We start from the raw sequence: 15,162 nt of genomic DNA on the forward strand, positions 1-15,162 counted from the left end.
ATTTATTTTAAAAACTATTCTTCAGTACACATAATTTTACCATTTATTAAAGACTACAGCAATATGCACACTAATGAGATGGCTTATTATGTATTTACTATTTCTATTTGCTAATTGCTGGTTGGTTATAATTGCTTAAAACAAGTGTTATTAATATGGTCTTAAAACAACAGATGCTATTAATGTTGTCTAACTATTAGCATTTCAGAAATGAGGCTTATATGGTCATGCTTCCTTCTGTAGGAATCGCAGTGACGAGAACACTGACGAACCTTAATTTCAGCCCACTGTGACTTCTGATTCAGTCTATGGATGGTCTTGGTACTTTAACACTAACAGATTAATTCTACACGCTGAAATAGAGGCAGAAGAAGATAAACTCTGGATTTGTTTTTGTTTGTTTTGAGACAGGGTCTCTCTCTGTAGCACTGGTTGTTCTGAAACTCACAGAGATCCTCCCTCTGCTTCCCAAATGCTGGGATTAAAGGCATACATCACACTGGGTTAAATTCTGGATTTATTAAGAATAACAAAATATAAGCGCGCACGCACACACACACACACACACACACACACACACACACACACACACAACCTCACTATGTAGCCCTGGTTGGCCTAAATTCTACAATGTAGCTCAGGCTGACCTCAAACTCAGAGATGTAGCTACCTCTGTCTCCCCAGTGCTGGAATTAAAGGTGTGAGTCAACATGCTGCCTGTTGCTGTTTTCTTGAGACAGTCTTATATAGCCCCAGCTGGTGTCAAACTCACCTTGTAGCTGAGGGTAGCCTTGAATCCCTGATTCTCCTGCTTCTACCTTCTGAGTGCTAGGATTATAGATGTGTACCATTATGCCTGGATAACTTTCCTTATATTATTTATTTCCATTTGTGTGTGTGTGTGTGTGTGTGTGTGTGTGTGTGTGTGTCTGTGTCTGGCACAGCACACATGTATAAGTCAGAGAATAACTTCCCAAAGTGAGTTTTCTCATTTTACCACGTGGGTCACTGAGATCAAGTTCAGATCATCAGGTTTGGTGGCAAGTACTACTACCCACTGAGTCATCTTTCAGTCCCCTTTAAAATTCTCTAGTCAACTATTAGGTACAAATTAGTGACTAATAACTAACACTGGATTATCTATTCTTCCTGAATATTGTATAGTCATGTGCTAGTTTACTGTAGTTTATCATATAAACAAATGAGACCTTAATTAAAGACTCAAACTTACCTGATGTTCGATTTTCTTCTGCCTGTTTCAAACTCAGCTGTTTTTCTCTACTGCTGGTTAAATATTTTCTTGAAGGGTCTGTCATAGCTTTGTTGTTCCTGCAGTTAACAATTTTAAATCAATATAGTTAATGTATATAGTCTTAATTCTTAGTGAAATAACTATGAAAATAAGCTTTTATTAAGCCAAGAACCAACATAATCTATGACTCTAGCAAATTAAGCAAAATTTAAAGAATATTTTCTTAAAAAAAAAATCAAATAATTAGAGACAGAAAGATGATACAGATTTTTCTTGACCAAAAGCAAGATCAGGAGCTGGCCAGACAGCTCACATAAGTAAAAATGCTTGCCATGAAAACCTGATGATCTAAGTTCAATGTCAGAATACCACAGTGAAGGTAGAGAACAAGAACCAACTCCTCCAAGTGGTCCTGTGACCTCCACAGGTAAACCGTGGTATGCACCAACTCCCAGGTTAGCTGTATTTCTTAATGAGAGAATGTAGAGTGAAAATATAAAGCAGAGGACACAAAAATAGAGTCAGAGGGAATATGAGCAGAGAAAGAGCATTGTCTGATGTAAGTTTAATTTATGATGATTCCCCTAAATTAGTAATTTTAACCAAAACTTGGAGATTTTATTTTTGTGGCCATTCTGCTTTTAGTACTTGGAAATAATAGGGAGGAACTGGTTAAATTCTATATCTTTTTAAGAATAACAAAATATAAGTACGTATACACACACACACACACACACACACACACACACACACACACACACACACACACGGCTTCACTATGTAGCCCTGGCTGGCCTAAATTCTACAATGTAGCTCAGGTTCCAGGATGAGCACGCCTACACAGAGAAACCCTATCTCGAAAAACAAAATAAAACAAAATGCAATGAAAGTAAGTACTCCAGAGGTGGAGGCAAGAGGGTCAGGAGTTCAAGGCCAATCTGGGCTACATAGTGAATCTGAGATCATCCTGGGCTATAGAAGACTTTGTGTCTCCCGCTCTCCATCCTTTAATAAGTCTGACCCTGTAACTAATTTTCTTTTTCTGAAAGAACATAACAGAAGTGTTTGTGAGTTTTGATTCCTAGCCTAAAAATGTCTTTCAGATTTCCACTGCTATATGAATAATTCTAGGCTAGCTTGCTAGATAGTGGAAGACAGATGGCCTAATTACCCCAAATGATAACAACTCCAGGGCCAGCCATGAGTGAGAATATTCAAAGCTTCTCAAGCCACTTACTGACCATATTATTCATGAGAAAAAAATGAAAGGATCTAGGTATAACTTGTTAACACAAGTTCAGATAAGCTGAAGGAGCTGAAGTACACAAGTGACTATAATTTATTATCAATACATTTTGTTGTTAACTTTTTATTTTGTTTGTTTTGAAACAGGCTCTCTCTTTGTAGCTCTGCTGTCACAGAACTCACTTTGTAGAAGAGACTGGCCTTCAACTCACAGAGATCTGCCTGGCTCTGCTTCCCAAGTGCTAGGATTAAAGGTGTGTCCCAACCATGCCTGTGCAGCAATGTTTTTAAAACTATAATTTAAGGCCACTATAAGGAGTAATGTGTTATACAGTAATAGGTAAGTGCTACAAGGAATGTGAGGTAAAATATAACCATGAAGACTACAGAACTGGCTTGCTGCCACTATGAGTATTGATTTGTTCAAAAGAGAAAACGAGTCTCAGCCAAGACCAGAGGAATGTAGCAGGTACCTTAGGATTTTAGAACAAGACCATTATGTCTGCAACAGAAAATCCTAAATTATCTATGAAGTAAGTATACTACTCTCGTCAGACTACTAGGTCCTCAAAGAGAATGAGCAAGTGATTACTAGTCATTAAGACCTATGGTACCAGGAGCATCAAGAACTGGCACTATCACACCATAAAGTTTTAAGTCAAAGGACCTGGAGTTTCATCAATGTATTAAGATTGGGCCAATGACTCTCCATGACCAATTGAAATAGTAGTAATAAACCTGGACCCAGTTTGGACACTGGTACAAAGTGGAACTCAACTAAAACCCCAGTAAAGACTGTGCTAAAAGGTAACAGTGAGGGAAGAGTTCTAAGGAAAGTATTTCACCATTGGCTCTGTGTGGACAGAGAAGGTCACAACTACATACTAGCTGGCAGCAAAGGCTTTCGATGAATGATCAGGTATTGGAAAGTCAGAAAGAAATGATGATAATGTGCAGGGGAAATATATGGATAAGTGTATGTAAAGGACAAAGACCTGGGGGCTGGAGAGATGGCTCAGTGGTTAAGAGCACCAACTGCTCTTCCAGAGGTCCTGACTTCAATTCCCAGCAACCACATGGTGGCTCACAACCATCTGTAATAAGATCTGGTGCCCTCTTCTGCCCTGCAGGGACACATGCAGACAGAATACTGTATACATAATAAATAAGTAAATAAATAAATAAATCTTTAAAGACTTTGATATTTAAAAAAAAAAAAAAAAAAGGACAAAGACCTATTTCATATGCTACTTTTCACCAGGAAAACTCCTGAAAAGATCCTACAATATAACTTTTCAGCCAGTCTCTGTCCTCAGCTGTTTTTTCACCAGAGACCCAATTAAAACAGCTATAGTGGCAGAGATAGAATCTACAGTATGGATGTCGCCTCATCAAAGTTCAGCTGTTACTACTGTTATTGTGTGCTAAATGGCCAACAGCAGACATTGATGCTGAGCTCTGATCTCGGTCCCTCTCATGAAACCAATTCTTCATTTGATTGCAAATGATTTTTAGCAAATTGCTTCCACCCTAGAAAAGACAGTAAATGAGCCAGAGATAATTCAGTGGATAAAAGTATCTGACACCAAGTATGACACCTGAACTGTGAAGGAATAAATATTGGTTAATTTGAGGCCAAGTTTACCATGATTTTTAGGACAGTCATGGGAATCTAACATTGTCTCTGGAAAATAAACCAGAAGAAAACCTAAAAGTCTGTATTGGCAGACTGGCTACTACACCAGCTGGTCTTCTCACAGTGTCAGCAAATTCAGTTTCCTCATGGCTATGAACAGGCTGTCTTCTTAATAGGTAGTCACAGGGACAGTGTGGATATCTATTCCTAGTCTCAGTCCTTCTGGATCAGAACTCCACCTTACAAGACTGCTGCAAATTTTCCCTGGGAGTGTTAACCGGGAGTGACTTACGATGATGAATCGTTTTCCTTAGGGTAATCTTCTGTCAGCTCGGAGCCAGACAACATTCTTTTCCTCTTTTCAGTGCTATGGAGAACAGATTTAAAAAAAGACTACTTTAAAAAAGTTATAATTCATACCATCAAAAATCATAAACCAGGGCTGGGAAGAAAACTAAAATCGGTAAAGTATTCGGTGTACAAGCACAGGATCTGAGTTCGAACCCCAGGACTGACATGAAAAGCTCAATGTGATGGTGTGCACCTATAATCCCCTTGGGGCTTGATAGTGAACTCCAAGACAGTGAGAAACCCTGTCTCTAAAAAAGGGGTAGACAGCATCTGAGGAATGACCCTCAAGGTTGTCCTGTGGCCTTCTCTCTCTCTCTCTCTCTCTCACACACACACACACACACACACACACACACACACACACACACACGCGCGCAGGTGTATCTATACATGCACATCTACCCACGCCCACATGAAAATTTAAAAACATAATCAAAGATGGGAAATTACTATAATAGCCTGATTCTTTATACTCTACTTAATATACTGTTTTGTCTACACGTTCAATGCATGTCACTGACATAAACTAAAGACAAATACTTGTAATTAATTATACATGAAAAATACGTTTTATATTGCTGCTTTTTTTCTCCTTGAAGGCCTAAAAGTCCCAAAAGACATTTATGAACAGGCTCTGAATGTCTAAGTCGCTCCTACCGGTTTTCTAATAATCCTGATCTAAGAGGTGTTGATGTCAGCGTCAGAGAAGGAACCGTCCGGCTAACAGCCACTCCACCTCCAGATACCGTCTTAATTGATCCTCGACTGGGGTTGCCAAGAACCTTTCGAAATGGAATATCATCTTTAGTTTCTAAACTTCCTCTTTTTGAAGAGGCCTGTAAGAATAAAGTGTGAGACCGTTAAATCTTTGGCTTAAGTAAACACCTATTTTGTTTGTTTGAGACAAGATCTCATATGAACTCCAGGATGGCCTCAAACTTGCTAAGTAGCAGAGGATATCCTATCTAGAATTGGTCCTCCAGCCACCACTTCCTAAGTGCGAGGGTTATAAACATACATCACTATGTCTGATTTATGTGGTTTGAAGGACCAAACTCAGGGCTTCATGCACGCTAGATAAGTCTTCTACCAACTGAGCTATATCCCCAACCCAAATATAAATTGTTTAGATCAGTAATTCTTTTTTTTCTTTTTTAAAGTTATTTGTTTTTATTTCATGTGCACTGGTGTTTTACCTGCATGTATGTCTGTGTGAGGGTACCAGATCCCCTGGAACTGGAATTACAGATAGTTGTGAGCTGCCATGTGAGTGCTGGGAATTGAACCTGGGTCCTCTTAACCATTGAACCATCTCTCCAGACCCCTATACAAGCAATTTTTACAGTGAATTAAAAAAGCTCTCCAGGAGATTCTGATATATTCAAGTGTGAGAAATTGAGTTTGACATTCAATTTCTTGTGGTACTTTATTTGTTTGTTTGTTTGTCCATTTATTTATTTATGATTTTAAGGAAGAGTCTTGCTCTGCAGTCTCAGCTAGCCTAAAACTCATTTTTTTTTTTTTTTGCCTCAGCATTAAATGCTGGGATTATAAACATACATATTCACATCTAACTCTCCCATAGCATTCTTATAAATTTAAAACTCTTGGGACTGATGAGATGATTCAGGGGCTAAAAGCATTTGACACATTAGCCTGATGACCTGAACTGATCCCCAGAAGCACGTAAAAGTGAAAGAAAGAACAAACTCCACAAAATTGTCCTCTGAGTTTTATACATTCTCTGCATGCGTGCACAAAGTTCTAAGGCAAATCTGGATGCAGAAGGTAAGAACTCTATTTTAAATACTAACAACAACAAAAGCTAAGAATGGTAATTGACACATGAAGTTTCAGCATCCGGGAGGCCAAAGCAGGAGGACCCCTGCAAGCTCAAGGGCAGCTTGGGCTACACAGTCTATTCCAGGCTAATCTAGGCTACAAAGTGAGCCTGTATCTCGAAAGAAATCTCTGCAAAACGAAGAAAGTACAGAAAGACATGCTCTAGTGGAAAGCAGAAGTGGTCTCTGGGGAAAAAAATAAATACCGATCATGATATGGAATGGTGACAAGGTTTGAGGATGTAGCTCAGTGTTACATGTTTAACACATCCAAAGCCTTGGAATCATGAAAGAAAAAGAAAAAGAAAAAAAGAAAGAAAGAAAGAAAAGGATATAGAGATGTAATGAGATCTGGTGCCCTCTTCTGGCCTGCAGGTATACATGCAGACACAACACTGTATACATGAAAGAAAGAAAGAAAGAAAGGAAGGAAGGAAGGAAGGAAGGAAGGAAGGAAGGAAGGAAGGAAGAAAGAAGATACAACATTAATATCTGATTGGCACAACTTAATATCAAATCAGGTGTACTCAATAAAAGCCACGTGATTCTTGAGGGAGTTAATTTGAGAAATAGAGCAAACATATGCAATAATGGGATGAACGAAGATAAGCTAAAGTCTACTGACAAATGAATTAAGGGTCTACCTACTGGATGTTCAGTGTAGTAATGCGAACATAAGTGAACAGTAGCATTTCAGATGAATGTTCAGCCAGTGGTGTTTTATATGTTGACATTAAGAATTATGTTTCTAGGACTGAAGAAATGTCTCAGTATGGTTAAGAGCACTTACTGTTCTTATAAAGGACCCTGGATTCAATTCCCAGCACCCATATGGTGGCTGAGAACCACCCACAACTCCAGTTCCAGGTGATCTAATGCCCTCTTCTGACCTACAAGGGCACCAAGCATGCATGTGGGGAATAGACAGACATGTAGGCAAAATACTCATATATAATAAAATGAATAAATCGACAAAAGTGAAGAAAAACTCTGATTCCTCTATGAAATATAGGGATTCCTCTACAGAATTATGGAATCCAAATTACTTTCCTTTTATAGAAATAAACCTCAGGATGAATGATTGTTAAATTAATTCAAATGGGTAGTAAGTATATTTTCAAGGTTTATGGATATAGCTCAGTAGCCTAAATTCGAGCCCAAACACCACAAAATATAAAATTCTCAGATTCAGAAATCAAAGTAACTAACATTAAAAAACAGAGATTAAGGAGTTGCAGAGATGGTACAGAAGAGCACTGGCTTCTCTTTCAGAGAATCCAGGTTCAATTCCTAGCATCCATTCCTAGCAACCACCTGAAACTCCAGTTCCAGAGGATCTGATACCAGCTTCTGGCCTCCAAAGGCACCAAACACACATGTGGTACACAGACATACAGGTAGGCAAAACAACAATACATATAAGATAAAAGTAATTAAAAAAATTTTAGTTCAAAGAGTACTGACATTAAAATATTTTATAGATACAGATTGAACAACTTCACTATTACCCTACCTGCCAAGTCCCACTATCTATTCTCCCAACCCACTGTTCTTTCCTTATTTCTCTAAGCAAAAAATATCTATCCTGTTGATTATATACTTGGTAGCATATTATCTATATAGTTTGGCCTTTTTTGTTGTTGAAAAAAATTAGTTTATTTACTTAAGTTATTCATTTATTTTATGTTTTGTCTGCATGTATGTTTGTGTGCCTAGTGCCAACAGAGGTCAGCAAAGGACATCAGATCCCCTGGGACTGGAGTTACAGAGATTTTTGAGCCCCATGTGGATTCTAAGAGTTATACGTAAGTCTTCTGGGAGGAGTAACAATACCCTTAACTGCTAAGTTAACTTTCCAGGCCTCTATTGGTCGAATTTTTGATCATGAAAGTATTTTACACCAAACCTATGATGGGGCTGAAGATATGGCCCAAGGGTTAAAAGGGCATACTGTTCTTGCAGATGGAGTAGAGTTTGGTTCCTAGCACCTATATTGTGCAATTCACATCTACCTGTAATCCCAGTTCCACCCAGGAAGACCCATCACTATGCAGAAAATTGTGTGGAATTAATAATATGGATGCATAAACATTTATAGCTGGGCTGTGGTAGCACATGCCTTTAATCCCAGCACTAGGAAGGAAGAGACAGGTGGAGCTCTGTGAGTCTGAGGCCAGCCTGATCTACAGAGTTCCAGGACAGCCAAGGCTACACAAAGAAAACTCTATCTTAGAAAAAAATCAACCAAACAAACAAAAAACATTTATATCTGCTACACATTTTAACATTCTGGTATTTAAATTACTAACTATAAATCTGATCATCTCAAAATATACCTCAAAGAGGCCAGACCCCTCCACTCCTACCCCCCAAATACACACTGATTCCATCTGTGTAAAATTCCAAAAAAATACAACATATGCTAACAGAAAACATCATCATGGTCATCATTTTCATTATCATTCAGATATGGTGGCCAACACCATTAATCCTAGCACTTAGGAGGCAAAGGCAAAAGCAGGAGGATCTCTGTGAGTTCAAGATCCACCTGATCTAAAAAGCAACTTCCAAGACAGTGGGAAGTACATAGAGGGATCCCTTCTAGGTGAGCCTAGATAGATGGTTTAGCAGTGTAAATACACCTATCATGAAGCCTGACAACCCAAATTCAATCACCAGGATCTATGTGGTGTAAAACGAAAATGAATTCTGTAAGCTCTCCTCTGACCTCCAGATATACATAGTTACACACACACAAAGAAATTACTCTGAAAACAAAACCATGAAAAGAACCTAAATGTCATTTAGCTCTTAATTATTGTTCAACCAAGTATTATCTAAGTAATCACCTCTCTGTACAAATATATTAACAGAAGAACTTTTCTGATTTTATACCTGGCTTTCCTTTCCAAACCAACTAAGAGACAACAACTGATAAACTGCAGTAAGATTATTTATTTACTTGTGCACACCAAGTCTCTTAGCTTGCTGAATATTATGAATAAAAGAGTTTTTCAAAGCAAAGGGAAGGTCTCAGTAGAATAGTTTGAAGTCATAGTGTAAGGGCAAAGTTCATGATGTATAGCAGACTGGAAAGCATCAAAGCAGCAACAGCAAACATTCTGAGGCTGTTTCTAGAAGCACAGCACACAGCCAGCTAAGCCTTTTACATGTGCTATCTCAGAACTTCTAAGATATTGGTGCTATCTCCATTTTATAGGTAGGCTCAGGAAACTTGAGGAGCTTCATCAAACAATGACCTTTAATCCCAGCACTCAGAGGCCGAGGCAGAAAGATCTGAGGCCAGTATGGTCTACAGAGTAAGTTCTTAGACAGCCAGTGCTATATAGAGAAGCTTTGTCTCAAAAAAAACCAAAAGAGAGGTGGGGAAAAAAAGAGAGGAAAAAAGGTAAAATTGTGATAATACTTAGAAACTGTTTTTAAAAAAACAAAGAGGCTGGGCAGCAGTGGCCCATACCTTTAATCCCAGCACTAGAGGCAGAGCCAGGCGGATCTCTGAGTTTGAGGCCAGCCTGGTCTACAGAGGGAGATCCAGGACAGGCTCCAAAGCTACACAGAGAAACCCCGTTTCGATAAACCGAAAGGAAGGAAGGAGGGAGGGAGGGAGGGAGGGAGGGAAGAAAATGAGGCAACCAAAGCAATGTCAAAGTACCACTGTGATGACGCTACAGTCAAGAACATTACCTAAACTCCACACCAAGCAACTACTTAATGTATCTGTGCTAATCCATCTTTTTAAAAAAGCAGTAAGATTCAAATGAACATACCTGATTGTCAGAGTAAGAAAGCTGTCTGCTGGTTTCCTTCTGAGAGGCCCTGCTGCCCAGAATAGGTCCAAAACTACCAGACCCTTGAGAAGGTTTCATAGCTGGTGGACAAAAATGAATAAACCACTTAATTTAATAAAAATATTCATCGTTATTGTTATATAAATACAAAAATGGAAGTAATAGCCAATTCTCTCTGATAGAATATGCAACTGACATACACAGTACTATTTAGGGATAAGAGTTCCAATAAAAGAATAAATAACACAAGAGGGGAGGCCATTTAATAGTATAAAAATTGACAAAACAAAAAAGAAAATTCTCAAACACAGTGTTTTATAATCCATAGTATGGAGGAGTAAATCATTGTATCTAGGGCTTGAATACTTACACCAACATCAAGAAAATATATCAGAAATAGTAACAAGTATACTTTTTTTTTGGTTTTTCGAGACAAGGTTTCTTTGTGTAGCTTTGTGTCTTTCCTGGAACTCACTTGGTAGCCCAGGCTGTCCTTGAACTCACAGAGCTCCACCTGGCTCTGCCTCTCAAGTGCTGGACAAGTATACTTTTAATTTAAAAAATATCATGTTTTGTTTATTTTGTATTATGTATGTTTTTGTGTGTAGGCACATGTCACCACACTTGCACAATCGCTGTAACCCACATGATGGCAGGAAAAAAACACCAGTTATCTTGACATGTGTGCACACACTGTGGCACTGTGAGCGGGTCCACACATACCCACAAAATAAATAAAGGTCAAAATAATTTTTTCAGTTAAAAAAAAAAAAAAAGTAACCAAGCAGAATAGTTTCTACTTCATAGAAATCCATGCTCATTTAGAAAAGTTCAAGGTACTCTACAAATAAGAACTTGTCTAACACTTCTTATCTTGCTTTCCTCATACAGCTGCCAAAGTCACAGTAAGGACTTTGAGTTTAAGGGCCAGAGAGATGTCTCAGTGGCCAAGAGCACTTGCACCCTTACAGAGAACCCAGGTTTGATTCCCAGCACACACATGGTGGTTCAAAACCATCCGTTCACTTCTGTTCCAGAGTATCCAATGCCTTCTTCTGACCTCCACAGACACCAAGCACACATGGAGTACACTTACAAACATGCAGGCAAACACTCACACATATAATTTAAACAAGTCTGAAAAAGAAATTGTGTTTACTTGTGAATTTGGGCATTTTTTTCATGCATAAGATTCATCTCCTTCCTGAATTCATTTTTTGCTGTTTTTTCCAATTCTCTCTTGAGTTCTTTCTCTTACTAACTTATATAATGGGTTTTTATTTTATGATGATGCAACATTATATCATATGGGAGAACAAAATTTGAATAGAGCCTGCACAATTTACCAAGACCCTATTTCAAAATGTTAACGATGTTAACATACTATTATGTGTGACTCAGCAGTAGATTGCTTGCCTAGCATCTGTGACACTCTGGGTTCAATCCCCAGAACCTCAGAAAGAAATTACTCTGTGACACCACTTTTACTAAAGTTTTCCATCTTTTTTCTTTGCCATGAAGATTGTCTAAATGTTATAAATGAGCCTAAGCTATCAATCATCTTTCCCACCCAGAGACTGTCAGAATTCAGTCTTCTCCATTAATCACAATCTATCATTTTATTTTTTTAAACTCAAATCTGTGGTTCAAAAATCTGCTTAGGTGAAAGAAAAGTATCTAGTGTTACTATCTTAAACACTTATTATTTTATACCAGATAATGTTAACAATGTTAAATCTTTTCTATTCCTGTACATATTTTATAACATCCTTTCCTCTATCTTTATTTCATGTATTATTGTGGCTACCAGTTCAGGGTAGCCAGCACCTTTCAATGCTCCTGCCCCCTACTTCTTCAGTGAAGGGATGACAAATATGTGTCACCATGCCCAGTTGAATTTTTCAAGCTATTTTTTATGTGTTATTTAATACTAGTCCTAGTAATATATGTTGTTGTGCATCAAGGCCACTAAACCTAAAAAATTTAAATAATTTGGCCCAAATCAAAGAGTATGTTAGAGTTAAGCTTACAGCTAACTAATAGCATCAATGACTTACTGAGTCTCTAACATGCATTTATCAGCACTCATTCTTTTAAAAGCCTGGGTATGGTGGTACATGCTTATAATCCAAGCTATGTGGGAGACTGAGGTAAGAAAGTTCAAAGCCAGCATAGGCACCTTAGCTTGACCCTATCTCAAAATACAAATAAAAAGAATAGAAAATATAACAGTAATATAGAGTATTTGCCTATACACGAGAAAGACCCTTTGGATCTCCAGTTTCCACTCAGTTTTAAGACAGGGTTTTCTATGTAATAGCTCTAGCTATCCTGGCACCCTCTTTGTAGACCAGGCTGGCCTTGAACTCAGAGATCCACCTGTCTCTGCCTCCCAAAGTGATGGGATTAAAGGCGTGTGCCACCACACCTGGCTACACATTAATTCTTAGACTGTCATTCAATTTAATATGATGGCTATGGTAGACTAAAACAAAATAGAAATATAAACTCAATACTATTGTTTAGGATTTGAAATAGTGTTATATTCAAATGCTTTTTTTGAGACAGAGTCTTGCTCCATAGACCAGGCTGGCTTTAAACTCACAGTCCTACTGCCTTAGTCTCTCAAGTGTTACGTGCTGGAGTTACAAGTATATGTACCTCTATTGTACACCTCCCTCCCCTGTCCTTTCTCTCCTGTCCTTTCCTCAACAGGGTTGAACAGACTGGCTTTAAACAGTCTTCTAGCCTTAGCTTCCTGGTTGCTAAGACAGCAGGCATTTGCCATCATACTATTTGTATTCAGTATTATTCATACTCAGTTAACATAGTTCAAGATTGGTGGCATGAACATATGGAGCTACTAAATAGAAAAACACAAAAACCTTAATTTGTAAGAATGGTGTAGTAATATAAGAAAACTCATACTGCCACATCTTCATTCTCTGGAGGAGGAGGAGTCAGTCAATACACGACCTTGTGCATGCTAAGTGCCTGCTCTACTAGAGCTACACTCCAGTCTGCTCCTGCTACATTTACCTTCAAAAACTCAGATAAAAGTCATCAGTGAACGGAGATATTTACTCCTCCTTTTCAACTGAACACCTTTATTTCTTCATTACTCAACTTTTCTGGCAAAGATTTCAAGTGCTATATTGGACAGAAGTGGAAAAAGCAGGCATCCTTACTGTTATTGAATTTAGAGAAAAGCTTCCAGATTTTCACAACAAAAGCATGTTAGCTGTGGGCTTAACATGCATAGCCTTTATCATGTTGAAATAGTTTTCCTCTATTCCCTAGTCCATTTAGAGTGCTTACTGTAAAAGAATATTAAACTTTAAAAAAAAAAAAAAAGATTGATTTATTTATTATGTATACAGTGTTCTGTTTGCATGCATCCCCGCAGGCCAGAAGAGGGCACCAGATCTCATTACAGATGGTTGTGAGCCACCATGTGGTTGCTGAGAATTGAACTCAGGACCTCTGGAAGAACAGCCAGTGTTCTTAACCTCTGAGCCATCTCTTTGGCCCAGAATATTAAACTTTTGTCATTTTTTTTACATCAACTGAGATGATTAAGTGGCTTTTGTGCTTCATTATGTTATTGTGGTGCATTATATAGACTGATTTTCATGCTGTACTATCCTTACATTCCAGGAATAAATTTAGCATAATTCTTGTATTGTGACACTTAACTCAGCCTGATAGTATTTTGTTGCGTATTTTCCCATCAGTGCTCATCAGGAATACTAGTGTACAGTCATCATATTCTTTGTCTCATTATAGCTCAAGCTGGCCTTGAATCATGTTGCTAAGGATGCCCTTGAACTTTGGTCCTCCTGCCTATATTTGAGTGCTGGAATTACATGTATGCTCACTATGCCTGCTTTCTTGTGCTGAGCTGTTAGGGACTCTAGCGCCTCATGCATGCTCTGAGCCTACATCCCTGGTGTAGGCTCTACCAATTGAGGCATACCCCCAGCCCTTACTCATCAAATTCTTTTAGACCTGTCTGTAATTGTCAGACTCACGAGATGATTAGCACTTACCTGCATGAAGTCTGTTTTGATGGACTGCATCTAGAAACAATCTCATTTCTTCTGCTTCCTTACTTGGTACTTTGTCAATAGACAAGAAGCTGTTATCTTGTAAAGTCAACATTAGGCGACTTTGTTTTGTTCCACTGGGTCGTAGTACCACATTTTTTATGTTATGACTTAGCTAAAAAAAAAAAAAAAAAAAAAAAAATCTTTTCACACAAAATATACAACAAATTATAGTTGTCTAGAAATTGCTAAACTTCATACATCCCAATTTATCTTTCTCTTCCTCTTCCTCAATAAATTTAACTCAAATATATAACCCTTGTAAAAAGATTTATTTCTGTTTAATTATATGGATGCATGCATGTCTGAGTGTGGTTATGTACTGGTACCTATGGAAGCCAGAAAACACTGTGTTTCCTGAAGCTAGAGTTACAGGCAGTCATGAGTTACTCCACCTGAGTACTAAGAATTGACCTGGGGTCCTTTGCAAGAAAAGTGTGTGCTTTTAACTGCTAAGCCGTTTCTCTAGCCTCAAATTTACTTTTTCTTTTCTTTCTTTTTTTTTTAAAGATTAGGTCACACTAAGAGTCTACTTGGCCTGCAAGTCACTATGTCTATCAGGCTAGCCTCTAAACTTAAACCACCAAGTCTCTGCCTCATAAGTGCTGGAATTAAATGTGTGTGCCACCAAGCCCAGCTCACATTTAACTTTCCAAACCGACTTTTTATTTCATTTTATTCATTTTGTGAGTACTGGGGGAGGTGCCATAGAATGCCAATGGAGGTCAGAGGATAACCCATGGTAACTGGTTTTCCCTCCACCATGTGATATGTACTTTTACCCTTTCAGCCATCTCTTTGAGCTTTGTTTTGTTTGATGAGCTCACTATATAACTTAGGCTAGCCTTCAACCCACTACATAATGAAGTCCAGTCTAGTCTCTGTTTTTCCAGTGTCCAGCTCCTGGGAGCTGGAATTACAA

The 15,162-nt window shown here is 38.2% G+C and overlaps 1 protein-coding gene across 2 annotated transcripts in view; it reads right to left on the bottom strand.

Annotated features, from left to right (window-relative positions):
• The window catches only part of Usp37 (ubiquitin specific peptidase 37), a 71,591-nt gene that overhangs the window by 44,494 nt on the left and 11,935 nt on the right, over positions 1–15,162 (bottom strand). For both annotated transcript variants that reach the window (XM_036173399.1, XM_036173398.1), the window contains exons 5-9: positions 14,184–14,355; positions 10,114–10,214; positions 5,142–5,320; positions 4,426–4,500; positions 1,232–1,329 (exon numbers count right to left, since the gene is read on the bottom strand). In XM_036173399.1, coding sequence (XP_036029292.1) covers positions 1,232–1,329; positions 4,426–4,500; positions 5,142–5,320; positions 10,114–10,214; positions 14,184–14,355 — 625 coding nt within the window. The remainder of the gene's footprint in view (positions 1–1,231; positions 1,330–4,425; positions 4,501–5,141; positions 5,321–10,113; positions 10,215–14,183; positions 14,356–15,162) is intronic.

The sequence above is a fragment of the Onychomys torridus genome, chromosome 23 (assembly GCF_903995425.1).
Source record: "Onychomys torridus chromosome 23, mOncTor1.1, whole genome shotgun sequence".
Taxonomy (NCBI): domain Eukaryota; kingdom Metazoa; phylum Chordata; class Mammalia; order Rodentia; family Cricetidae; genus Onychomys; species Onychomys torridus.